Source organism: Acanthopagrus latus, chromosome 5, assembly GCF_904848185.1.
Source record: "Acanthopagrus latus isolate v.2019 chromosome 5, fAcaLat1.1, whole genome shotgun sequence".
NCBI lineage: Eukaryota > Metazoa > Chordata > Actinopteri > Spariformes > Sparidae > Acanthopagrus > Acanthopagrus latus.
Genome location: NC_051043.1, coordinates 10407678 through 10433760, shown reverse-complemented (window position 1 = coordinate 10433760; position 26083 = coordinate 10407678). Strand labels below are relative to the sequence as shown.

Here is a 26083-nt window from a genome sequence, read left to right as displayed (position 1 = left end):
TTACTTTTATCGACATTTTAGGGTTTCAATTATGGTTCATTATTTAGTTAAAGCACACACCACTGCTGGACTCAAAAACACAGTTAAACTGAAGCCCCACATGGTCGACAAGTAGAAAAAGGAATACAGCTCCAGTGCATTATTATTATTATCATTTTTTTTTTAAGTAGGAGTTTCAAATGTGTTAATTATGTCAAATGAATAATGTATATGAACAATCCAAAGCAGAACTTAAGAGGCAGGTGTTGTTAATGTTGCCACTGTGTCAGCACAGTTCATTGCAAAAATACAGCTTACGTTCTAATGGAACATCAAGGGTGGTATTATAAAATAAGTCACTCCCACTGATCTTTCATGAGCACAAAGCAGCGGGTGTTAGAGTTAATGTTAGAGTTCATTCAACATAATGGCAACTCTGCAGAAGCACCTTTACATCTCCGTAGCACAATAAGGCAAATGCGTACTGTTGTGTTTACAACAACAACAAAAAAACCTTTAACATCTCTAAATGTCAAAATATGATAAATAGACAGTGTGAAATTTCCATAACCTCCCACTTGATTCACTTTCTTCAAAAGACCATGTTTAAGGATAACTTCACCTTAAAGTGCATGTAATCTGATTAACTTTCTCCAGTGTTATCAGACAGTGGCTACATTGCATTGTAGGTAATGTAGGCACCAAGTTTTGAGAAACTTGTCATTATGGACGGTCCAAAGGCAAATGTGGAGGCGTATTTATCATATTACATTCCCAAGACCTGTAAACACACTTTAATGCGTAAAAAAAAAAGAGCATTGTGCATTTTCAGTTCTCGAAATATCACTGTAGAGCTGTCTCACTTATCTATTGTCTGTGGTATCTATTCAAAGTCAGTACAGGAGGAAAAACAAGGTGCGACTTGGCATTTTGCTGTCATGCTGGAAGACAGCGGCAAAATTCAGAAGTGTACGGAGAGCAGAAGAGAGGAGTGGCATGAAGATTTATTCCTTCTGCTGAATACACACAACACTGAGACAACCATACATCACACTAATTGGCCTGGTCATAGGCCAACATATACTGTGTCACGCCGCTCTGACAAAACAAAATAGAGCCCTGAGTAGATTAAACAAATAAGGAAACAGAAGCGAGTTATGGCTCGGTTTCATTCCACCCCTTGGTCTTGAAACACTGCAGAGCACCGCCGTGCATCTCGGCACATCACACTGCACTTTCACTGCCTGCGATGTGGTTCAAACTCTGAAACCTGCTCTTTTTTTGCAGTGATGTGAATGAGCTCACCGAGAGAGTTCATCTCTCATAGGCTTTCAACACTTTCTCCTTCCTCCGAGCTACTTTAACATTGAGGACTGCTCCCTCCTCGCGGACCTCCAACCCTGACACACATGTAGACAAAGCCATGCCTTAGTGACTACAAAAGGAAAGTCTTGGCTTTCTGAAAGGCATCCGAGTGGATGAACTCCCAGCTCCCCATTTGTGAGATGTTATGGCGGTGGAAGTAGGACAAAAGGCATTGAATATGCGTGCAGACATAATTCAACCTTTAGCAAAATCTGTGCTAGAGGTATGCAATTATGCGGATGTCATACAGTTCATGTGCATGCTTCATTTGCTGCAAATACACTATTAATGCAGCTTCTCCAAGAGCCTCTGCTTTTTTTTTGTTTTGTTTTACCTGAAGATGTGCTCATGTTTGTTTCTGAACACAGCAGTGGCGGGCCTGTAATGTGTATGACTGCTTAAAACAACAGCTCTGTTAAAATGACAATATGTCACAACAAGCCCTCTGGATAAAGGGAGCCAGAGAGAAACAGTAGCAGGGGTTGATCGGTTGATTTAGAGGGGCACGACACCTTGCATTGTGAGGCTTTGATTACGCTCCAGTGGCGCAACGTTGAGGTATAATCTCGTTCTACCTAAGCAGTCAAGTCTGCCGCCAAAACAAAGGCGGGCTTGAAGGGGAACCTGTAATTGCTGTCACAGGTAGCGGTCAAAAAATACAACCGCCCCCAGTGATGCCGGCTCTCAACGCTTTGATGGCCCAAACTGAATTAAGGAGCGAGATAAGCTTGTTAGAGCAGGGCCTCTCCTCCAGCCTCCACCTCCCATTCTGTCCTCACACCGCGCTCTCAACCCTGTTCCTTCTTCCATGAGCCGTTAACCCAGATGGACTAGGAGTGTGTAAAGTCTTTGTTGCAATCTCTGAATGCTGGTGGCATAGATTTTTCTGAGCAATAAAACCAGAGAATCAATTTTCGGATTTTTACTTGCTGTGTCGTGTAGCTTTTAATGGACATTTCCAGTTTCTCCCACCAATGCAGCTTCATATTGAATAGGAAGACGGGTTCAATTACTTATTTGTACTTCTCTTTGGAGGAAGCTTGCGGAGGGGCAAAGTTTGTGCACTTCTGCCAGGCACACACTCATCTCTCCAGCTCATTAAGATGAGAAGAGCTGGTGTGTAGCCCCTGTTTGAAGTGGCTTTGCCAATGCAGGGGAAAGAGATGAATGCAGTGAGAGGCGGCCTTATGAGGATCCGAATGAGGCCCAGTTTCCTTTTTTTTATAAATACGGCACATGCTTGCATAGCATCCTGCAGACATTCTCCCTCCAGCTGTGCTAATTTAACAATGTGTTGAAGACTCATTTAATCTTCAAAGCCTGCAGGAAAAATGGATGTGTGTATGTATATGTGTGTGTGTGTGCATGTGTCTCTACTTTCTATATGTTCTCCTATGTAGCTGAATTCAGAATTGCGTGTACACAAGTCGCAGAGCCACGAGAGGGACATTTCAAAGGCCCATCAACCTCACAGCGGGGAAGCTATCACTTAAGCATAAAGCTGTGCTGAGAGCCTGAGAAACACACCCCTCCACTGCTTCTGTCATTTTTTGTACTACACACTTAAACACCACTTCATGTGATTGTGCTTAACATTAAATAGAATGCACATATTGACATATTATCATTACACAGAACATATCAAGCTAACAGCACAGGGACTGGTTAGGGCTCATAAGAAGAGACCCTGTTCCTTTAATAGGACGCCTGCTTTAAAATGTGGAGGTGTGAGGTTAAAAACACGTGAGCATTTAGGAGATGGGGAGGATCTTGTCAAAGATGCTACTGAGTTACACTCCCACTTCAGGAGTCAAACTCCGTGTGGAGTCACACTTGTGTCTAAATTAAGGAGGAGGGTAAAAACACACTGCTAAGTGGGGGACATTCTCGCCTTCTCCGACAGAAACATTCACATATGATGAACATTTTTCTGCTTTCTTAATATTGTTATATATCATAAACACATATTTCTAATGTATTCTATTTTACTCTTTTAAGTTAATTTCATTTGTATCTATCGTATTCACTATCCTTTATTAAATCTTTGTGCTGTTTTTTGCTCTTGGACAAGCAATCCTACTTTTGCCCTTTTATCCATGAGGTAGATTACTTCAGACACTAATGTCAAATCACACTTATACTATACTATAAAATATTATCAGTTGAAGAAATTAAAAACTTACTTCCAACCTTCTTTTGCCATATTTTTCAAAAAGCAATTTTCATTTGCAATTCTTAGTCTGATCTGGCCTTTGAGGAAATAGCAAAACACTGGGAATCAAATTAAATCAACGTGTGCAATGTTTTCTTAACAGCATGTTTATTCCAACAACCTCTAATTCCTCTAATAGCAAATTAAAATGACTGTTTGAGTTAATATGACTTAATAAATATCCTTGGAAATTAACAATATGGAACCAGATGTGAGTTTTCTCCATCATGGACGCAAAAGAAATGTTGCATTCGAGAAGAGTGTGGTTTAGAAGCCTGTATCGATGAGACTCTGTGTTGAAGGGCTTTATAACCCCTTTAAAGCGAACTGGTTTATAATGACACTTACTGTGGCAGTCCCTCCATACAAACACACAAACAGAGTAAGAGTGGGTAGGGGAAGGGCATAGGGCTGGATTGGAATTGGGACTGAAAGTTAAGATATCCCAGCTGTTGCTGCTTCAATTTTGACTTTGTGTTTGGAATCCAGCTGTTGTGATTTCACCTCACTTCACAGGAGTGCAATACCAAATCATCTCAGTCCGGTCTGGAAGATTAATCAACATGTCAGAAATGCAGTCAAACACATCTGCAATATTTACATGTAAACGTGCAAAACACATTTGCAAGTATGTTGAACAATCCTGATCCTCAAGGCTCCGGCACAGCACAGCTGCGTCTCTACATATGGTTAAACTAGAATAACTCCAGTTCCTGATGGCCAGGATGGAAAATAACAAATGTAGGACACAGAGCATGATATATTTCAGAATTCACACAGTGGAGCAGAGGCATATGAGGCCATCGGTCTTTGACTTCTTAAAGTTACATTCACAACAGGTTACACACATTCACAGACTATGCATGGAATCATTTATGAGACATGTATTTGTTATGTTTAATTTTGTTGTTTGTCGCCAGGTAGAAAATGAGTATCAACAGCCACAGTGAATTTGTCCTGAGATTTGTTCACAGAGTAATTAGACTAAACACTAAAACACCAGCGCATGTTCACACACTATCACTGTTGCCGGTTGACATGGAGCAAAACGGGAGCCATCGCTGCCCCTCGATGTGTTTTGGGAGAGTCGACTGCACGATATCTGAACATAGCATGACATGAAACATGCTGAAGAAGACCATTTCTGTCCTGCTGCGACCACACTAACTTCAGAAAAGCCTCTTAAAAGCAAACTCAAAATGACCGAAAAATGAGGTCTGAGGCTGTAGGCAGACACTTTCCAGACAGACGGCTGATCACTGCGTTTCTACTGAGCGCAAAGAAAAGCCTTTTTGTGTCATGATGCCTTTCTGAGTTTAAGAATGTGCCCTTACACACTGAAGTGGGCCTGCTGAGCCAATTCCACACTCACACTCACTGAGCTCGAGATGTTGTTGCGTGACACGCTTGGCTCCTTATGTGTGAGAGCACACTGATCCAGCACCAGGAAAGTGGAAATGAGCAGATACTGTGTAACATAGGGCGCAGCATACTTATAGCCCTACTCAGCAACAACATCAGCCCAGACAAATTAGACTGAAACTCATTTTCATTAACTGTGTTTGTTGTGTTTATTACTGAAGAAAACAAACAGCCTGTAGCCCTCCATAGACTGTAGGACAAAAAAGTCCCAATGATTTATCAAAATGTAAAATCGAGGGTGCTGATTATATAAAGCTGCTGGCCAAAAAGAAAAGGAAAAAAAAATCCTCAGAGCTAACAGCTTGCTGATTTTGACAAGGTAGACCTTTACACCTTCCTACAGGAAGCCTGCAGCATGAGGCAGTGTTTGGTAACACCTACGTGAAAACTGCCTTATTACCTGATGGGTAAAAGCAATGTCTTTAAAATGTTCATAACAACTCAAAAGACGTGTGTTACTTCACATCATGCAAGATTTTATACATTGCCTGAGGTTATGAGTTAATTATATGCGTGAATTTCCCCATTTGGAAATGTGTACGTTTTAGGGTAAGACAGATAATAAGTTATAATAGCTATAATCAGCTTGAATAAACATCAGTGTCACGTATCGAGTTGAGTTTTCACCTTCGCTACGTTTTATATTACTTAACACAACGTAAACACCACTAAACATCAGGAAACACACAATGTGGGACCTAGTTAAGGTTACTTCTCTGTTTACCGTCTCTCAGGAGGCAGTGTCACCCTCCATCACTACAGTGTGACTCATTCTGCCTCGCGCTCTCAAAGGGATACACGCATACACAAACTCTCAATAAACTTCTTTTTTTTCATAATTTTTTCTTCCTCAGTGTGGTGTGATTTATCTTTTTTTTCCATGTTGTGCTGGACTTAAATCAAAGCCTACAGGTTCACAGACCCAGTCAGTTATATTTCTACGATTGAAACTAATGTGAAGTCCTCTTTGACGGCTCTTAGGGGACACACACACGCTGTGGAGTGCACACACACACGCGCACGCACACAAAGTGAATCTCCTTTCCGACACCTTTTGTGGCCGGGCTTTCCACATGGGGTGGTGGGATGTCAGAAGGTATAAATGCCTGCTGAGCGCTCACACAGAGGAAGAGGAGTGTTCAGACAGTCTGAAGTGTGGCTCAGTTGCCTCGGAGCGTTGAGGATAGTAAAGGTAATGTCATAGAGGGAACGTCACCTCATGGTTGCACCACATGTTGTCTTAGACTGATTAGCATGGCACTGACCTGTGCCACCATAAACATAAAAAAAAAAAAAAAATCCCTTTTTTGAAATTTGCCTTCTATAAAATGCGTGTTTTTTTGGCAAGTGGTTAATTTGGAACATGAATCAAATGCACTCTGCTGATGCAAACATCTCCGTGTGGAATGAGCTGTCCTGACATGAGGATAGACGTCTTTGGTTCAGCGCAAGATGACTTGTTTTGGCAGTACATGAAGAGAGTCAGCTGGTTGGCTGGTCAATGCACATCTTACAGCCAAAGTGCTGGGGATATAAATAAGGGAAAAGCACTATGTGGTGACTCACGGTGAATTGCAAAATGGTGGCAAGCGTACACATTTATAAAGCCAAACAGTTGTACGGGGCATGGACACTGCTATGCAATGAACATCCTCTCCCTTCCTCCTCCTCATCCCAGTCTTCTTGCCAGCACACACAGTATGTCTAACATGCTTATATACACCATGAATGACACCTGCATGTAGATAACCCTAAGCAATCTGCAAGGACCAGAATGAAACTCTTGTTCAGTAACAGGATGCTTACAGTGCAGTCAAACATTTTTAGCCATGGTAGCTGCATGGCTCCAGGCCACTGCTTTGGCAATGAAATCAAGCTCAGTGCAGCCTGGAGGGTGAATCTTACTTCCTCTGGTGATCCTTTGATTTCTTATGCCACAAATGGGTCATTATTTTCTTTTATCCAGTGATTTTTTTTTCTTCCCCCCCATTGGTAATCTTTTTCAGTATTTACAAGATGGGTTGGCACAACATTTCTGCAGACTCTCCTTTTAGAATCAATCACTTCATTCATCCAGTGCTTTGCTTTACCATCAAACACCTGCAAAACTAATTGACATTACCATCTGCCTCAGCTGTGTTTAGCACTAATCAAATACTAAACTAAAACATTATACGTTTTACACTTGGATCATCACTGATGGGAACATGCTGAAGTTAGCATTAAGCCCAGAGCACGGAGACGTGACTATCCTGTGAGCTTCATGTTTTAAAAAAGGATGTTCATCACATTTTTAGTTGTTACAGTTTTTGATAAAGTCTGTGTGGAAAAGTGACCCTCTCCTCGCTACAGCTTGCATCACAATCACCTGCATGGTCAGCCTTTTGTTCTGTAGCCATCTTTGTCTCCATCTATAATTCAACACAGTAGTGTAAGTGCTTTAAAATAGAAAGTGCACATTTAGACCATTAAAGTATTATTTAATTGCTATTCTTTCCTCCAAAACAAAGGGGGCCTTTTCATCAAAGTCACTGCATTAAAGCACCGACATTGCAACCCTAGATTCTAATGGGCCACTCAGAGCACACGGCCATAAAGCAGATGGAACCCACGTTAGCATGTCAAGTTAAGTCCAAATGGTTGCATGAACCGATGAAGGGAATTGGCCGTGGCAAAAAAGGAGCAGAAAGGAAATCAACCATGGTGGTCTGCATCATTTAGAGCTATTACAGCAAGGAGAACAGCATCTGTAGAACCAGCAAGTTGCAAACCGTGTCAGCATGAGTGAAGGGAGGGTCTCTGAACCATATCCGTACAAAAATGGCCTTGACACTGCTCTGTAGGACTTGAGGGATTTCACACTCTGTTTAACGTTCACTGTGACTAAACTTGTGATGGACACATACAATCTAAAGCAGTCTGTCTCCCTGTGTGATTTTGTCTGGAATCAAAATCTGTAATTCGCGCCAAAAGGCTCTCTGTTGGAATATTAAGCGAGTGTGAAATGACTTAATGATCTAAAGTATGGTGTTCCCATTCTAACAATGATGATACAGGATTTTAAAGGTCCTGGAAAATAGGTGAGTTAAAAATAAAATTCTTCACGACTCTGGCTGCTGCACTTACAGCTCATCATACCTCGCTCCCCTCTCCTGCTTCTCACATGGTGTATAAAATATTCATATCAAATTCCCACATGTGTGCACACATAGACACATACACCCTCTGCACAAAAAAATGAAAAAAACATGATGTGCTTCACACGCAATGAAAAGGAAACCATGAAATTACAAAAGAGATACATTTATGGACATAAGCGGTCGTTGCAACACGATACTTACCCTCAAATTAATCAGCTTTCTACAGATCCATAGTTTAACTCTGGACTACTCTGAATTAATCATAATACTGTAGCATGCAGCATGTCGCAGTGCTGTTTAAGTGCAGCCTGTGCTCTCCCGGGTGCATAACATAAAGATGTCTGATTTAAACATAGGGAGGTGAATGGGGGATACCCAGCCGAGAGACGGCTTAGACACACTCCGAAGCCATAAGATACATATGCAGAACACACTGGATCCAATCTCTGCTGCACTGATTTAAGCTCTGCTGCCTTCACTTCTGACACTTCCTGCAGATCCCACGATTACAGCAGGAGCTGCTGCAGACTCATGAATCACTCATCCTAAGATAAAACAGATAAATGCATCCTCCGTTGGCTGAGAGCGAGCGAGTGAGAGGGACAGAGGTAGAGAGAGGAAGATGAGGATCAAGATGTTGCGTTGAAGGGTAAGATGGCCTCCATGGATAACAAAAACAAAGGAGCAACGTTACGCAGGTTCCATGCAGACCTGTGTATTTAAGCATGGATTTGGGGGGAGGGAACACCACAAAATCACCCAATTGAATCAGGGAAGCAGATGGATTTACCATCCTTTCCGTAACTTCATTTGGAAGCTAATTGAATCAGCATACTAGCTGCAGGGAAATTGAATAAAATAGAGCAAAGGAAGAGCCGTATTGGACAGGATTAAAATGAGACTCTGACGATAATGCCTAATGAAATTTAAATCAGGCATCTTTTCAAATGAGTGTGGATTCTTTCTAAGAATCATCTTGAATTCTTGGATAATGTTCTCAAGATGATTGAATTAGCAGTGGCTGCAGGAAACATTTTGAACCAACACACTGTATTTATGTCTGCTCAAATTAGAACACATTTTGTCAGATGAACGAGTCTCTAAATGGGTAGCCAGCAGTTAGAAATCCAGTATCAGACGGGTCCCATCTGACATGCTTTTCCATAGAAGTCGGATAATGACCCACAACAATCTCCCCTAATATGATCTTCAATATCAAAAAAAAAAAAAACTTGCCAAGTCTTATAATCGTGCACACGCTGCACACAGCTACATCGTGCAAATTTGATCTCGCCTCTCTGAAACTCGGCTGGCACATCAGCCAAAGCAAGTGCTGGATGAGCAATATGCAGTCATGGTTACATCTGTTATCCTGGCTCTCAAGCTTCATATCAGTGGGAAGTGCCATACCTCAGATCCTGTCTACAAAGAGACAACAACAAAAAAAAGAAGATGCTGCTAATAGATGTAGGAACACAACTTGTTGATAGATTCACTGACAAAGTGCTGGATCTGTTGGAAACGTGTGATTCCTTCCGACATCATGTTAGATAAATAATATCATGTTAACTCTCGCAAAGGCTTTGCCGAGGTGAAAATTACATGTGCAGAAGTGTAGACACAGACTGACAAGAGTAGATGGTACACTCAGGCTAATGTTGATGCATTAGGTACTTTCTTCGGCATCACAGCTGTGGCTAAATGGCTGTGTGCTTCTCACTGATTGCAACAGAAACCACCTGGAGACGCTGTCCCTCTTACATTCTGTTCCTTTAATTAGTTCAGCAAGAAAACTTGGCTGCAGGCGCTGCTCCTATTGATTCAGTTTTGTGTGTAAAGTAGTAGGACAAATAATGATAAAGAGCCGAGCAGGCAGTGGAATAAAGGGATGTATCTAATGTGATTAAGACTTTGAATAATCATATATCCAGGGACAAGTGCCTTCATCTAGTTTCAGCCGGATCAATATGGTATGACAGTAATAAAAATGCTGGATTTACGGCGATACCCTCTGTATGCTGCCTTGCAATACATGAATGTAGGGACGACTCTGTTTGCCAGTGAAGAATGGGGGGGGGGGGGGGGAAATCAAGCCTGAAGGACACAGAAGCCGTCTCACCCTTGAAAGTTTCAGATAAATTTGCACCCTTCGTTTTCCGAAGCAAGCAATTTCCATGAAGTCCCCGTCTCTTGTTCTTGAAATAAAGACACGATCATTGCTATTCCAGATGATCAAAATCCCTCTTAAATCCTTTCATGCTACAATGCCTTTACTCTCTCCGAAGGCAGGCTTTTCTGTTTATAGAAAGGACAAGCTTCATCGTTGCTGCATAAACACTCAAGAAGAGATGTGAGTTTCAATGGGACAAATTAAAGCCATTCTCCTCCGTGGATGGATGAAACAAACACCAAGCTAATTCTATTGATTAAAAGGAATAGACTTTGTTGTCGACGGCGCTGTATTTGAGGTAGCGATTTGATTAGGAGGCTGTGCTCGGAAAATTGGTGTAATGATAATACCCGGTTTGATTACAACGAATGCATGCTCACAGGCACTGTGCGGGAATCAATCTTGCACTACGTCTACTTATTGTTCCTTCCAGCCTCTACTCCACATGGAACAATCCTCTTTGTGAAGTGTCAACATGCATTGATGCTTTAGGAACCAAACGGCAAGGGTAATTTAGTTTTGTAGTGTATTCATCTATGCAATTGCATTTTACAAGGACCTTTTGAATTACAGGACAACATGAAACACTGTGAAGACTTCAAAAAGTGCTTATGGCGCGAGGAGCACTTTAAAGACAATTAAAACTAATTATAGAGGACGAAAACGATGAAAAGCCTTTGAAACATACGAGAGGCACCTGTCTCATTCACTGATTTACCATTTTTAGCTGGAAGTAGTCATTTCTTTGACAAGCCCACAATACAGACGTACCCTGATTGATCTTTACCCTCATATATTATGGTCATGTAAAGTTTAGAACTATATATCTTCCAATAACTTCTATTTAATGTTCTGATGCATATATATGATGCAATGTACTGTACGTGGTTTAAAATGGAAGTTCTGTGTTCCGAAGTAAAAAAAAAAAGAAATGTCACAATTACTTAGATTAAGCTTATTATTGTTTCAAATCAGGGAACCGGAAATGTAGTAAAAGCTACACTTAAAAGTGGAATCCATTAAACAATGCTCTTTGCAAAATGTATCCAATTTAATATTTGCTCCCCGCAAAATAAAAAGTGTCCTCATTTATGTTCATCTACCTGCCCGTGTCTCTGTTTTCTTTGGTCCTGTGTGCTTCACTGCTTTAATGTCTGTGTATATCTATGTCTACAGTAGTTCTCTTCTGCTTGCCTAGCTTTGCTGCAGTATTTTAGTCTGCAAGTGTTTGCCACTGCTTTTGTTTATTTGTGAACTCACTTCATACATATGCATGTTGTGTCAGCAAGCCATGGATCCGGAAGACGCAAATTTATCCTTCTCTCGGTTCAGTTAAGCAAAATCATCCAGTCACAGGTTGTTCTGTCACTCCAGATACAAGGTGAGAGGGAGAAGGTGACCCAAAGCAGCTGGACAGTACAAGCTCCATCATTCCAGATCAAGTGCTAAATAGTCTTTTTATTTAGTGAATAGTCAGCACCACTATACTAGTTGTCTGACATTTGCTAAACTATTATCTCTGCTATCGCTGGAGGCAGTTTATCAGATTACATGCAGCCTCCTCTGGTGCCACAGAGGACTTGCCTACTTTTCTCACAAATTCTGTGGTGCTCCCTCACTTTTACCCAGGACAATCCATAGCATTCTACCATGAACCATTCCTTCCAGATTGTACTCTGGATACCCATGGAGAATCATACTGAGGAAGGCACAGCTACATCGTAGACAAAAAACACAATTTTCCTTTTATCTCCCTTTTGAAGCCTGTCTTTGTTTCATGTTCATTCACAGAGGCAATCAGTGGTAATCTAAGCACAAAATACTTGGTGACGCCATCTAGGATCTCTTACCCTCCCTGCTGTGTTTGGGGAATGAAACAACAATGGTTTTCACGACATAATGCCTCATCATATCCTGCCAGTCCCTTCTCGACCGAGCTAAACATAACTCCAAGGTCTCTCAGTGGGGGAGAATCAGCTCTTTGTCAAATTCAAAAAAGTGCGAATGCTGTGTCTCGACCACCTCCTTGCTGGGCTTCATCATCTTTGGCAGCCATGTACTATACGGATGGATTTTTACCAAAGTCGGGAAACAAATAGCCTCAACCCAGTTCTGTCATACAGCTGCAATGTTTTGCGATGACTGCCAACTTCTACCACAAAAGCTACACCTAAGTGGCAATTCACATCATTCACCGGGACTCCCGAGGCGCCCTGTGGAGCCAAAGCAAAGTGACATCACTGCACAGGCTGTTTATTGATTTACCTTAACTGTCATGGCAGTCATTCGGTATGAGGGCACCATAATTTCCTCAATAATCATAAGGTGTATTCCTTTGTATGCCTCTCCAGCCAACTGCCAGTCAAAGTAAATGTGATAAAGGCAGTCATGGAATGTTTGCAGCTAAACTGATGCTCGGGTAATAACACTGACAGGAGCAATCAGAAGGCCTGGCACAGCCGTAACTGTGATTGTTCTCTTTACTTATGTCTCTTCGCTTGTCTTCGTCTCCTCTGTCTGGGGTTTACAGTCCCCCACAGTGCAACTGCTTGGTCCCGTGTGTTCCAGCAGAGAGACACTTTCTCCTCCCTGTGCATGCAGTGCCTTAGCTGCTAAGCTGCCACTGTTTACCTCATCAGCATCTGCCTGCGCAAACCTCCACACTCACGGTAGCCATTTGCTTAATTGTGATGAGGGCTCTGCTCTGCATATGTTAGATTATATTTACTCAAGTTCCTTGGGTCCTGCGATTTTACGGCGCTGACTTCAGAAAAGAAAAATGTAAAATTCTGTCTGCAGGTGGGTGTTTTCTTTGGGTCTGAGCGTAAATCAAACCAAACAATATTTGGATAAATGTGCATATTCCAATGTTAACATATATTTTGTTCACTTTAGTAGAATACAGAAGAATTGTGAGTAGAGTTGTGTTCTCCACCACAGAAGTCTAGACATTTTGGCAAAGAAATCTTACTCATCAGTGTCAAACCCATCTCTGAGTCTAAAGATGCAGATAGATGAAACTACATGTAAATATCATATCATATGCAGGTATTTGGCACAGAAACTACTTTTCAGCTAAATCAGGAATCATGTTATAGATCATACTACATTAGCACATTAGCCACGTTGTGTATTGACAATGTTATTATCAGGTCCGACTGCTTTTCTTGCAAGACTTGCCATACTTGGCATATTCATGGTTTTTGACAAGAAAAGAAAAGTTTTTCCCGTCAAAAAAAAATTGTAATCCACTAGACTACAATAGGGAGGGAGGGAGATCAGTGGTTCCTGTGCCCACACCCAAGTGCCTGTCTTTTGCTGTTCTCTCATTTCCACACACTCCTGTGTGCCCCGCTAGTCCAACGGACAACCAGAGGGCAGGAAAGAAGTCAGCAGCCACCATGAATTTACTGTTCAGCAAACAACAAGTAAAACAAAAGTTGCCTAGCTAGCATGCTGTTTCAGTAAGTTCAGTTGGTGTATGGTGTTATTGGGTCATGACTTTGTTTTTTTTTTCTCCCATGGTTGACTTATAGGAAGAGCCAACTGCTGATACAGCGGATCATAAATCGTAGTTTTCCTGGTAAACACACTGACCTCTCTGACTGTCAAAGCTGCAGGTCAGCACAGCGGCAGCCCACTTTTCAAACATCTGGCCTGTCCGCTATCCCTCACCGAGAGACACTCAACCAAGACAGACCAAGGCAGGATGCTGAAGAGGTTGGTGTGTTTACAGGGAGAAAGGACAAACCTAACATGGAACTTTTCCAAAACAACCCACAAAATCAACCAATCAGAGATGGATTAGGACGGGCCTCGCAAGAAAAGCAGTGGCATCAATAATAATGCATACCAATGACAATGTTTGTATGCTGAATTTCATTGTATCAACATTTAAGCTTTCTACACAGCCGGCTACTGTAGTTCTCTAAAAGTTTCCACACAAAGTTTCCAACACATTCAGCATCATCAGAGGCAGGGGTGATTATCAGGGTGCCACAGCCACACGCAGCACAAATTCATCACTTTAAGGAGATAATTGAGTGTGAAAACCTTGGAGACAGAGGAAAACAAATGAAGCACCAGAACCAAATTACTTTCATAGCCTGTTTTGGAACCTTAGCAGGCAACACACATTCGACAAGTTGCAAATAAAGTCATGCATTTTGACCTATTGCGGACAAGTGAGACATTTGAACATTATATGTTGGGAGTTATTTAAAGAAAGTCTACTCCTTTGTCATTATTTACAGTGCAGTTGTATGTGATATGTGAAGGTACTTGTGGAATTATGAAGGCTGTTTTCTTGGACGGAGTTGTGTATTGCAGTTGTGTTGAGATCACTTTGTTCATAACTCTAAAATAAACAAAGCTGGCTGTGTTCGTAGAAACCTAGTGAGGGAAGCTCCTGGATGAAACTAGGGGGAGTGGAGTTGGAGTGCAGTATTTAGAGTTGAGTTTTTCAAAATATGTGAGCTGTGGATATCTATGAGTATTAGAAACCTTTTTTTTTTTTTTTTTTTACCTAACCCAAATTTGCTTGTTTGGATGCTGTCTAAGAAAAAAGTGTGGAATGAACATCGCTGGAACTGTAAAATCCTGGTCTCCATGTTTTTTTTGATTGAGCTATGTTACTTGGATTTTGGGTTCTTGCCTTCTGCCTGCCCGGATCTGTTTGATCTTGCTGGACATACCTCCTGTGTACGACCGCCTGTTTCACCAGTAAAGACTTTACTTTTTTTGAACTTCAACTCGTACCTTGTGTTTGCCTCCATGTTTGAGTCTCTGATCTGCCCAGAATCCCAAGCTTAGGGCTCACTGGAACCCGCCACTGTGCTGTAGCTAAACTAAAGGGTTAGTATTTAGTTTAATCTTGTGTACAAAGCTTAAAAATGGCAACCGACCAAAGCAAACTCAAAAAGCATTTCTTATTTCTGCTGCTTTGCCAGAGGGATTTGTAAGCTCATAAGGATGTGAGAAAACATGCTTAAAGTTACCCAGGAGAATGCAATTTGAAACCTGTAATCTTTTCAACCTACTTTGAATAACAATACTTTGTTTAGCCAATGTTTAGTTCATAGCCAACCTTTACCTGATGTTGGAGGATTACAAGTGTTTGAATGCTTAAGCCCAGTGAAGATACATAATTCATTTCCGAAACAATACTGCTCCACTGTTAAGGGTGAACGGTGTCTCTAAAGCCACAGTGTAATGTGCTGTTGATGTCTTTTTCTTTTTTTTTTTTTTCAAATCAGAGCTTCAGCCATTGAATAGAAAAACTGTATCAGTGTAACACCCCTGGCCCATCAGAGGGGAAATATCAAATTCAAAGCACAGCAAAACAAGAGAAATGGAAAGAGAAACAATGATGCAGGTGTGTCTGATTTGAGTAATGTTCTCTTCAATTTTAGTAAAAAAAAAAAAAATAACAAAACAACACAATACTTATTTCAGGTTTTCCTCATCTTCGCTTCCTGTCAGTGCACCTGAGACATATTCAGTACCCACGACATGAGCTGTGATAACGAATTCATTGTGATTCAGGAGAAAGAATCCTTGCTAAGTGCTTTGTTGACTGCAATACAATTAAGTGATGTGAGATGAACAAGACAATCACTCTGGTCCAACCTTGGTTATCTTTTTGTCTGAGGAATGTTTACCATAATTTAAGAAAAAAATAAAAAATAAAGGTCTTGGAACAGTACGTTGCAGGAAATTTGCTGCGTGCGTGTTGCATTAAGAGGGACACTGTGAAATTAAAAGTCGCTCCTGTCACTGCAATTTCTCTTTGCTATGTGGACATGTTAATGTGCATAATTAACTAATCAGCTTATGCCAGCTGGAACACTTGGCAGCTCAGTCTGACAGCTCCGGCTCCTCTCTTGAAAACATCTTGAAAGATTCTGATTCTCCCTGTGTAATTTTATCTACTGCCAGGCCAGAATAACTTTCTCTTGGACAGTCCCCAAACATGTCCACGTCTCGGTGCTGTTCCTTGGATTTTACCACGTTTTGCGGCAAAAAAACTTTCTATTATTACGTATCAAGCCTCCTGGAAAATGAAATGATCCAAAGCATGTTGGAGCTGTGAATTTCTATGATTGACATGAGCAATAATTGGAAAAATGTGTCAGTTTAATCTCTTGCTTCAAATGATGAAATTCAATGTTCTGTCAATAAATTGAAACTGAGAAGTGCTTCTTACAAAACTAGAGGAGAGAGAGAGCACCAACTAGAATACATATTCAGGTATACAACCAAGACAATACAGCTTCAGTGTAGATTTATACTGTATATTGTTGAAAGAGTCAGCTCATGACTCAACAGTTTATATCTCGCCCAGTCCTCTGTCTGTAAAGAGTTACCCACTGCGTCCACTGAACACCAGAGCAGTTGTCTTGATTAATAGGAATACTTAATTTGTCATTAGGGCTGATTAATTCTATTAGTCTGTGAGGTTTTAAAGTCATTCAGTAATGTCATTGAAAATCAATTATTTGCCATGGCAACTGGTATAAAGAAGACACTGACTGTGGGAGTTCAACAACCGCGTGTAAGAAGATCACAAATATAAAAATTGGTCACTTCCAACAACTCTGTCAGTATAAATGTGAGAGGGCACTCTACAGTATATAACTCTTAATGTCTGCTTTTTTGAAAGCCAGATATTGTATATGCCTGTGTGCGCAGAAATGGTCCCTGGCAGAGGAAGCCATTGATTTTCTCACTGCGTCTGTAGCGTCTCTCCTTTCCTGCCTGCACAGCATGTAATATGAGACCACAAGTTTTCCTTTACCCACAGCAATCAATTTCGCTTAGCTGAGCTCCCCTGGTCTGGCTGGGGCCTGTCTAAGTACCTGTCTCCTTCTCCACACAGCCGTGCATACCCTCACCCTCGGCAAAAAAGCTTTCAGTGTAATAAAAAACATATCTGACTCAAGCCCCGACCAATCTAATAACAGCCAGACGGGTCGCTGTGACTGCGGAGTGCTAACTGTGTCACTGCTGGGGAGGTGGTATGCGTGGCTCGACTGTGGCAGAAAGGCCAAGAAATCAAAGCAATCCCTCTGATCTTCAATCCCCTGAGAAGATGAGCCACATCACAGTTTCTTCAATGCTATCAGTTTTACAGCCTGAAGCAAAATGTGGTTTCTTACTCTAAAAGCAAGGACCATTTACTGCCTTTTATCTTAAGTGAACAAAAAAAAAAAAAAAATTCCAATATATGAAGCCATACGTGGGGGCATGACTCATTCTGATTGATATATATCTCAAACTCCCTAGGCCTCCATCAATCTCACATATTGTTAAGCAGAAAGTAAATGTTCACTTAGAGACGTGCCTTGTCCCTCTCAGGGGACATTTTGAGTCATCAGTTACTGTAATGGAAACAAAGAGATTGGCTGTTTTCATAGAGATAGAAAAGCCTGAGCTGCAGCCAAGGATAACAAGGCCAAACTCTTCCAACACAGGCCGTGTGGGTGTTGAATAAAAAAAAAAAATAGAAAAAGAAAAGAAATGACTATTACTGATAAACCTGTTCTAAGAATAATACTGAGTGATAGCTAACAAAGGTAGGATTTCAAGCTATAATTTTCTTCTCAACTTACAGTGTACAGATCAATGAAGTCTTTCCTTATTAAATATAATTGAATCCATTGGCATGCATTACTGTGCACTCACCAACAATTACTATGCCAGGGAGGTAAGAGCTAATCCTTCAGCGGAGTGAAAGCCAGTTATCTGCAAGAGCCTGGCAGTCTGCTGTTCATTTCTTGATAATACTGTATATTGATAGAATCTCTACAGTAATGACAACAGAGAAGAGATTTAGCTCGGATAGCATCTTACCTGTAGCCACTGTGACTGGTCACTGTGTCCGGCCGTCCAAGCGTTGACCTTGCCCTGCTTGTCCAAGCGAGCCTTTCCGGGCTCCCAAGTAAACATGTCCATGTTCAGAGTCCTGAAGATGCTGGAGGCCGTGACCTGGTAGTCCTGAATGTGGCCTGACTTCATCCCAAGTGGTTCAGAGCAGCCTGGCAACAAAAAAAGACCAACTGATTTGCTCTAACCTTGCTGACTGCACAGCTCCTCCCCCTCCACAAACACTTGAGGTTTATGGCTAAAAGGGATTTCACACCACCCTGTCTTGGTGTTTTGTAGGTGGAAAATACAATGAAAGATACAAAGCAAGAGGAATGAAAAAGAATAGGAGACTGACCTTAAAATATGAAACTGTACTGTCAAAATAAAAGAATATTTGCAATGTTCAAGTTTAGCAGGGAAGCTGGAAATCAGTCAGAGTCGTAGGTACTGAGAGGTCAGTCTATATAATGATGTTGCACTGAATGGTGTGTGATGTCCATGCTGTTCTGTATGAATTGAAATAGCCAGGAGAACTTTTTATATATTAGTTATGAACAGCAACTATCAGTCAATAACAGCGAACAGATGAAGATGTAGAGAAATGCCCCAGACCCCCTTATAAAATCACTGAATTTTGTGAGTTGTGGAGCCTCCTTGTGAATTCAGTATGCCTTATTTATACAGTTTCTTTCCCTGAGTGAAAACAATTTTGTTGGTTTCACCCAGCGGTACACGTGTATATTTGCATTTTGAGCGCTGACGTGAGATCTGATCACAAGTGGTGACTGGAGACACATGTCACAACACATAATGATAGGTGTAAACTGACACACTTAGAGCTGTTCACTGTGACCGGAACACAGCCCTATAGTGTAAAATGATGCAGCATGGCGAGGGGGATACATTTCATGATGGAGATGTGCGTATGTAATGCGAGTCTCCAGTCTGCAGTGTCATTTACACACGCGACTGATAAAACCACAGAACTGAATAGTTTCCTTTATCATGTGTAGTCTGCATCACGTTTTTTTTCTTTTTTCACCATGCCTTGTTTCAGCACTCCTAATTTTCACGTTCATGCAAGACAGCAGTTGGCTCACGTACCTGTTAGCTCGCAGCCGAGCAGCTCCATGCGTAAGGTACAGTGCCTCCTGCAGACCTGGGGGTAAATGCGCACGTACTGGGCTTCAATAGGAGGGGTGAAGGAGTTGGCTGACGGAGCGTTGTTATCCACATTTCCTCTGAAAATCTGTTGGAGGGGATGAAATTACAGCAGAAGGGGGGGGATGGTGAAGCAGATCAGTTTTGCTGTAATGTGGCCAGTCTATTCGGCACTATCTCTAGTGTCTACTCCACGCTCAACAAATTGCTGTCATTCAAGGTCAATGAGCTAGAATTACAGGGAAAAATAGACAATTTCTTGCACCATTTGAGCCCGTAATACATAAGAACAGTGGTGTGTTTTAAATTAGGGCTCCAATTATATCACTATAGCTTCTGAGCATTTTAACCAAATGACCTTAGATGGTCTGACAGAAACTCGACGATTCCAGTGACTGATGCGCTGCACGTGTGGAGCGAAGACAGACAGCTACGGAGGAGACAAAGTAAGGGGGAGATATAATGGTGTGGTTTTCATGTGATGCAGGAGATGGGAGCTGTCATTCGGGAGCAAGATGTCTCTATGAAAAAAAAAAAACAATCCCCTAACTTATTTTGGGTCAAGGATCAGGGTGTGTTACCTCTTCAAACACACTGACAGGTCCTACTGTACAGGTACAGCACAGGTACTGTACTTCCACCTCAAAAAATACTACAAACACTACGCTCAATTATGCTTTTTGAGTGATTAATTCTCAAACAATGACAACAAACAAATCTAACGTTAACGAATATTCAAGTCCAGACTCGTTGTTCCATATGATAAATCTCAGGAGAGGTTTGCAGGTTTGGGGTCATTTGGAACTCAGCTGAATGGAGGACAGTCACGGTTTGCTGTCAGGGATGATAGAACGCTGTGTGGCCTATTTGGTGGCTGTTCATCCCCAAATAGTATAAAAATTCAATCTAGAAGTCATAAAAGAGGAGGGGGGTGAGGGGCAGCAAGATGGGCCCGGTGTGTGCTAGCTAATTAAAAAGCCATCTCATCATGTCCTCCACTCTGCCCTTGACTGAGTGCACAGTCTCTCGTCACTGTGCGTGTGTGAGCGCGGGGCTTGTGTGTGTCTTTGTCTGTATATTACTGAGTAAGTGGCTGAAGGAAGAGTGTGTAGGGATGGCGGTGGGTGTGTACACCTGTGCTTGTCTCACCATATCCTCGTCTTTGCCCTTGACTTTGTATGTTCTCCAGGTCTTCCCATCGTCACTGTAGGCCACTTTGTAAGACTTGACGTACTCCGGGCTGCCGATACGCTTTGCGCCCTGGGTAATTAGGCCCGTGACCCTCATTCTCCTCTGCAGGTTAATCTGTGGAACCACAAAAAAAAAAAAAAAAAAAAAAAGGCATAATCATGAAATCAAAGCTTCATTTTTAGGAAAGTTTGAGTGCGTGCATCTCGGCCTCTGTGTGCTTACAGGCAATGATTGCGTGCAAGTCATGGGAATCAGTTCCCTCTCTTGTATCTTTTCTGTCAGAGCCATCCATCTTATTCAGGAAGCGTGTGATCAAATGGAACGTTTAATCAATCCTGGTGCTCCCGATCCAGTCTGTCAAAGCTGTGCAGACTGTCAATATGGTGCCAATGCAAAGCAAAGAGGGAAAGAAAAGCTAAGGAAGTGATGAATGCTTTCATAGATCCTGCGCTGCACGAAGAGGGATGGTTAATATCTAAGCTCACACCTGCAGAACGTTTTCTTTGTCATGTTTTGACTGACAGGTCACTTTCAAAGAGTGCATGATAGCCAAATTACAACATCCACATGACGTCCTATCACAGATTGACAGCAGGTTTAGCTGGTTTTGGGGATTCTGATATGTGTATGTTTAATTCTTGAGGAGTGTCATGGTTTTGGGTTTTAATTCAGTTAATACCTGTTTTATTTTGTAGGCTGCATTCTGATGTGGCATGTTTTACTTTCCACTTCCTGTCTTTGTCTTTTTTTTTTTTGGTTACACTTGTCTTTTGTTAGTTCATCAGCATATTTAAGCCAGTGTTTTTCACGTTTTTCACTTTTTGTTAGCTTGTCTATCACTGTCCCTTCCCTCTGGTGTCCACTGTGCATTTCATGTTTCTGTTCCCTGGTCCTGCATTTGCTCATTATGTGTACTCAACTGCTTCTTTCTGATTTGGTCTCTTGGATTCCTTTAAGCCTAGTTTTGTTGCCTGCCTCTTTGTCACCTGCATGTTATTGTCTGCATTTCGACTTTTCAGGATTCTGACTGTAGACAAAGTTTGATTTTGTTTTGATTTTGCACATGCTTGCTGCTGTGTCTACATCTGGGTCCTCACCTTTTTGCTAAACCTAAAATTTAAGTGAAACTGAAGATAACGGATCATCACTAATAACTGCACATGATAGCTCATAAAGGATTCTTATATAAAGGGCCAGCATCTCTCCCAGAAGCCATCCTATTGGCCTTTCACTGTATAACTTGGTCACAGTTAAAAAAATGGGACATAAAAGGAAAGGATAAAGAGAAATACATTTCAAAGGAGTCATACAAAGCAGTTGGTGCTTCCCCATCTCCACCCACGCTCCTGTGTTTTTGCCCATTGAATCCCGATGAAGGACTTTACATGTGACATCCATGTTTCTCTACACTTTCTGACCTAAACCCATCACGGCAGGCTGATGACAAAAGTGGCTCCCCTGTAGATTTGGGGAGCTTATTCAAAACAAGATCTCTAGTTATAATTTTTCATTTAGTTTTCTTAACGGCTGATGATGACAGCTCACTGTAGTGAGTGGTGTTGTGTTGGGTTGTGTTGGGATTACTTGGGTCATACTTGTGAGAGTCTGTGACATGTAAGAGAAAGCAAATAAACAGCAATGACAGTTCATCATTAATCATTTTGGCACCGCACTGACTCAGAGTTGCTTCATTTTCAAGAGATGAAGACACTTTGGCTCGACTAGCTTTCCTTCTGGCAAAATATAAAAACACAGCTGTCTACTCTTCCATAGCCGGGGAACAGAAGGGTGGCAGTAATACAGTACTGACTAAGTCTTTAGGAAAGGACCATTAACCTAGAATGGCCAAACCTATAAAAGAAAGGCGGGCTCTACTCCTATGAGTTGGATATTTATTCTTCCCGTGTCCTATATAAGAATATGTATTCCAGACAGAAAAACCCATAAGTTAATGTGATATTGCAAACAAACAAGAGTGCATTTCAGATTAAGTTTGTGAAGCTGAATTGAGTTTCTATTTAAAAACATGAACCATTTCGGAGCTGATCCTCGAGAAACCTTACTGACAATGTGAGCACATTCAGGATGTTATACTGGGGGCTTGAGCTCATTTTCCGGTGCAGAGATGTTAGCATCACTATGAAATAAGGCAATTTACAAGTAAAATATTTGAGAGCAAAAGCTCAAACAGAAAGTCTGAGCCCACTGAATCACACTCTCCTTTTTTTTTTTGCTTAATGAAAAACTCTGTCTCCTGAGGACATTACAGATTAGAGTACTGGCTCTCACGGATCCAGCACAAGAAAGGAACTGTTTATGTTCACCAACATTGTCTGAACTGTCAAAAATAATGAGGTAATGTTAAATAATTCTATTGCGGCGTGGACTTCCTTTTTCTAATTTCCATTTGTAGAGACAAGACTCAATTACACATATTTCTCAAACATCCTTAAACCAACGCACCAAGTTAATTATACATAAGGACCCTTGTTATAGCCTCAGAGCTGCGATGACCCACACGTTCTCATTTGCAGCATGTGCCCTCCACAGTTTCCTCCATAGAGATAGATACTTCTCACACTAATTAGGAGCTCTGTCACTAAAAGGCCACCACTGGGGTAATTGGGGTGATCCTTCACATTTTTAATGACCACTCAGAAACATACGTCCGTCACCTCAGCGCTAATAGAGATGCATTTATTTATTTGAGTAAAGATTCAATTGAAATATCTGCCTCAGTGAGTTCACCTAAATTGCTAGAATGGGCTATAATGTGAAGCACTGGTTACAGTACTTTATATGTAGGACATAACGTATTTGCATGTTCCAAAACACTGCCATAATTATTGAATGCATTGTGCAGATTCATTCAAATTTTGATGACACAAAAGCAATCAATCTACCACGACTAAGACAGAAAATCAGCACAATCACAATGCATATTTGAATGCAGATTCTAATAAATGTGCGGCATAAAGATGTCAAAAACGTCTTTTTTTTTGTTTTTAAAATCACAATTCCAAAGAAAATTGGGTAAAACGATACATAAATAAAACAAAATGTAATAATCCTTATTGACATATACTCAGAACCGTTATCGTTCACTCATCAACCTCACTGACTTTTGTCAATATGAACTTATTCTGAATTTGATGCCAGCAGCATAAACATAGCTGGGACAGGGGCGACAAAACTGGGGAAGTTGGTGAAAGCGCAAGAAAACCTTTTTGAATCATCTTACGGGTAAACAGGTTCTTGGTAGGAGGTGATAGTATTGTGACTGGGCATGAACGCAGCATCTGCAAAGAGGCTTAATCGTTCACAAGGCTGAGGTGGTTGTGTGAAGGATGTTACTACATTGAGCCTAGGAAGACTTCGTAGAGCTGTTTGCATTTCATTTTTTATTGCACATTTTGCACAGCGATCCAACTTTTACAGAGTTAGGTTGTAAATTCACACAAAGCTGCAGAATTGTGTATGCTTGGCATTTGTTTGCACTCTCTCAGTTTGCTTCGGAGACCTTGTGCAAAAGAAAGCTCCAAGGAACACTGTAGGCAAAGTTTAGATTGAACTCTTACCCTTTCACCAATTCACCTTTTCATTTTTTCCTGAAACACGCAGTATCTTGTGTATGAAGTGCTCTGGGTAGAATGCATGAGTCGCCGAAGAAAAAGAACTTCTACATCAAGTCGTGTCTGCTTTCTAACTTCATTTGCAGCACAAAGACAACACCACTTGTCTGCATCGTGTGATGTAACTGTGTTTCTCTCTGAAAAACATTGACTATTGAGAGAGAAAATGTTCAGCATGCATACTGTAGCCGTAATTCCCACATTACCTTCAAGGAACACAATTTTCAAGCATTGCTGGTATATTTGACGTTGTTTTTCTAAGGTAATTTTAAGATCAATTACTTAAGGTCATAGTCCCCCCGACAAACACATCTTTGATTTCCCATTGGCCCTTGGAGATAACAGGTTTATTTATACTATTGGTTGCTCAGAATGATAATTCACTGTGTTTCAAATGAGGTGGATCATGAGTTGCAGTGAACAAAGGAAGGCTGTGGTAAGATGTGCAGAGTCTGGTTCTATATGTGGCATTTTTCACTATTTTCTTTACACCTGATAGACAGCAGTAAATTAATCAAATGAGAAAATGAGTAGAATCCATATTGACAAGTCATTAGCTGCAGGCCTTACACAAAGTAAACCTCAATTCTTCCTTTCAGAGGATTGTTTTCGAGCATTGCTTCTTTGAAGGACTGTATTTTTTTTTTTTTTTCAATTTCATGTTGTGACAACACTGTGATATATAGATTTAGACACAAAAACTACTAGGAAAAAGTTAATCAAAGATACCGTTGAGGCTTAAAATACCAACTTTGGCTGCCACAGACATAGATGGAGATGTCCCAACATCTTATCAAAAGTACCTGGTTTTGTTGCTGCAAACTCTGTGTGAATGTCTTGGAGGTGGCGAGGAGTGAAAGGCAGAGAATTGGCAGGCTGCTGCTGCGGCAATAATGCGGCTTCTCTGTGTGAAAGGGGCTAGTTGTTCATTAACTGATGTCACAATATATCAGAACCTCAAAGCCACAGTGAAGCACAACACAGTGCAGCTTTTTTAAACTTAACATTAAATCCTCTACAGAGCTCATTAAGCCTTATTCAAAGAGGTAAAACACACATTTATTTACAGCTACAGCCTTCGGGTGAAACTGAACGCACCACACATCAGCTAGATTCCAGTCCATATTGCCAAGTCCACTAACTATGACCAAATATAATCATACCAACAAGCAAGACCTCACATGAAGGCGCACACAAAAGGTCAAGAGCAAATAAAGCGTGAAAAAAAATCCTCTGTTGATTACACACCGAGATGAGAACTGTTGAGGGAGTTGCAGCAGTATTGTAACAATTATACTGCCCTGTGTCCTTGAAAAATAGCAGAGAGCCCTGTGGCACTATGGGAAAAAAAGCATGTTGAAGCATACACACATTTGAACAGCCTTAACGCTCTCATCGTGCTCTCATTTTCTATAACACACATGTGCACATACTCAAATTAAATAAGCTCTTATTTTTTCCTTCTTAATGGTCGACATGTATGACTTTAGAGTGTGAGGTTATCAGCCCTGACCACAGTCACATCAACTCGAACGCAAGAATAAATGTTGGCTGCAAACCGCAGTTAAATCAAATCTTTGCTTTTATTTATGTTGCAGCTTTCCGTTCCTTTCCAATGCTTCGCTCATGATCTATAGTTTAAGACACAAAAAATATTTTCGTAAAAGTTGATCAAAGATCCTGTTTAGGCCTAAAATGCCATCTCTGGCTGCCACAAACACAGCTGGAGATGTCCCAACTCCTTGTGAAAAGCACCTGGATTTGTTGCTGCAAACAGGATTGGAAATGTATGTATCAGTGGTCTGCAGAAAGCCTCACTGCCAACATTTTATTCTGGCAACTGGGTTAGTCACTAGGGATGCAAATTTTAAGTAATATAATTAATCTATAGTCAGCTGCCTTAACAATAGATAAATCATTAATAACATATGAAGTATTTTGAGCA

At 41.1% G+C, this 26083-nt stretch overlaps 1 protein-coding gene across 5 annotated transcripts in view; it reads right to left on the bottom strand.

The window, feature by feature from the left end:
- The window catches only part of LOC119019939 (EGF-like repeat and discoidin I-like domain-containing protein 3), a 125471-nt gene that overhangs the window by 9505 nt on the left and 89883 nt on the right, over nt 1-26083 (bottom strand). For all 5 annotated transcript variants that reach the window (XM_037098932.1, XM_037098933.1, XM_037098934.1 and 2 more), the window contains 3 exons: nt 20465-20620; nt 19259-19403; nt 18140-18324 (listed from right to left, as the gene is read on the bottom strand). In XM_037098932.1, the coding sequence (XP_036954827.1) occupies nt 18140-18324; nt 19259-19403; nt 20465-20620 (486 nt within the window). The remainder of the gene's footprint in view (nt 1-18139; nt 18325-19258; nt 19404-20464; nt 20621-26083) is intronic.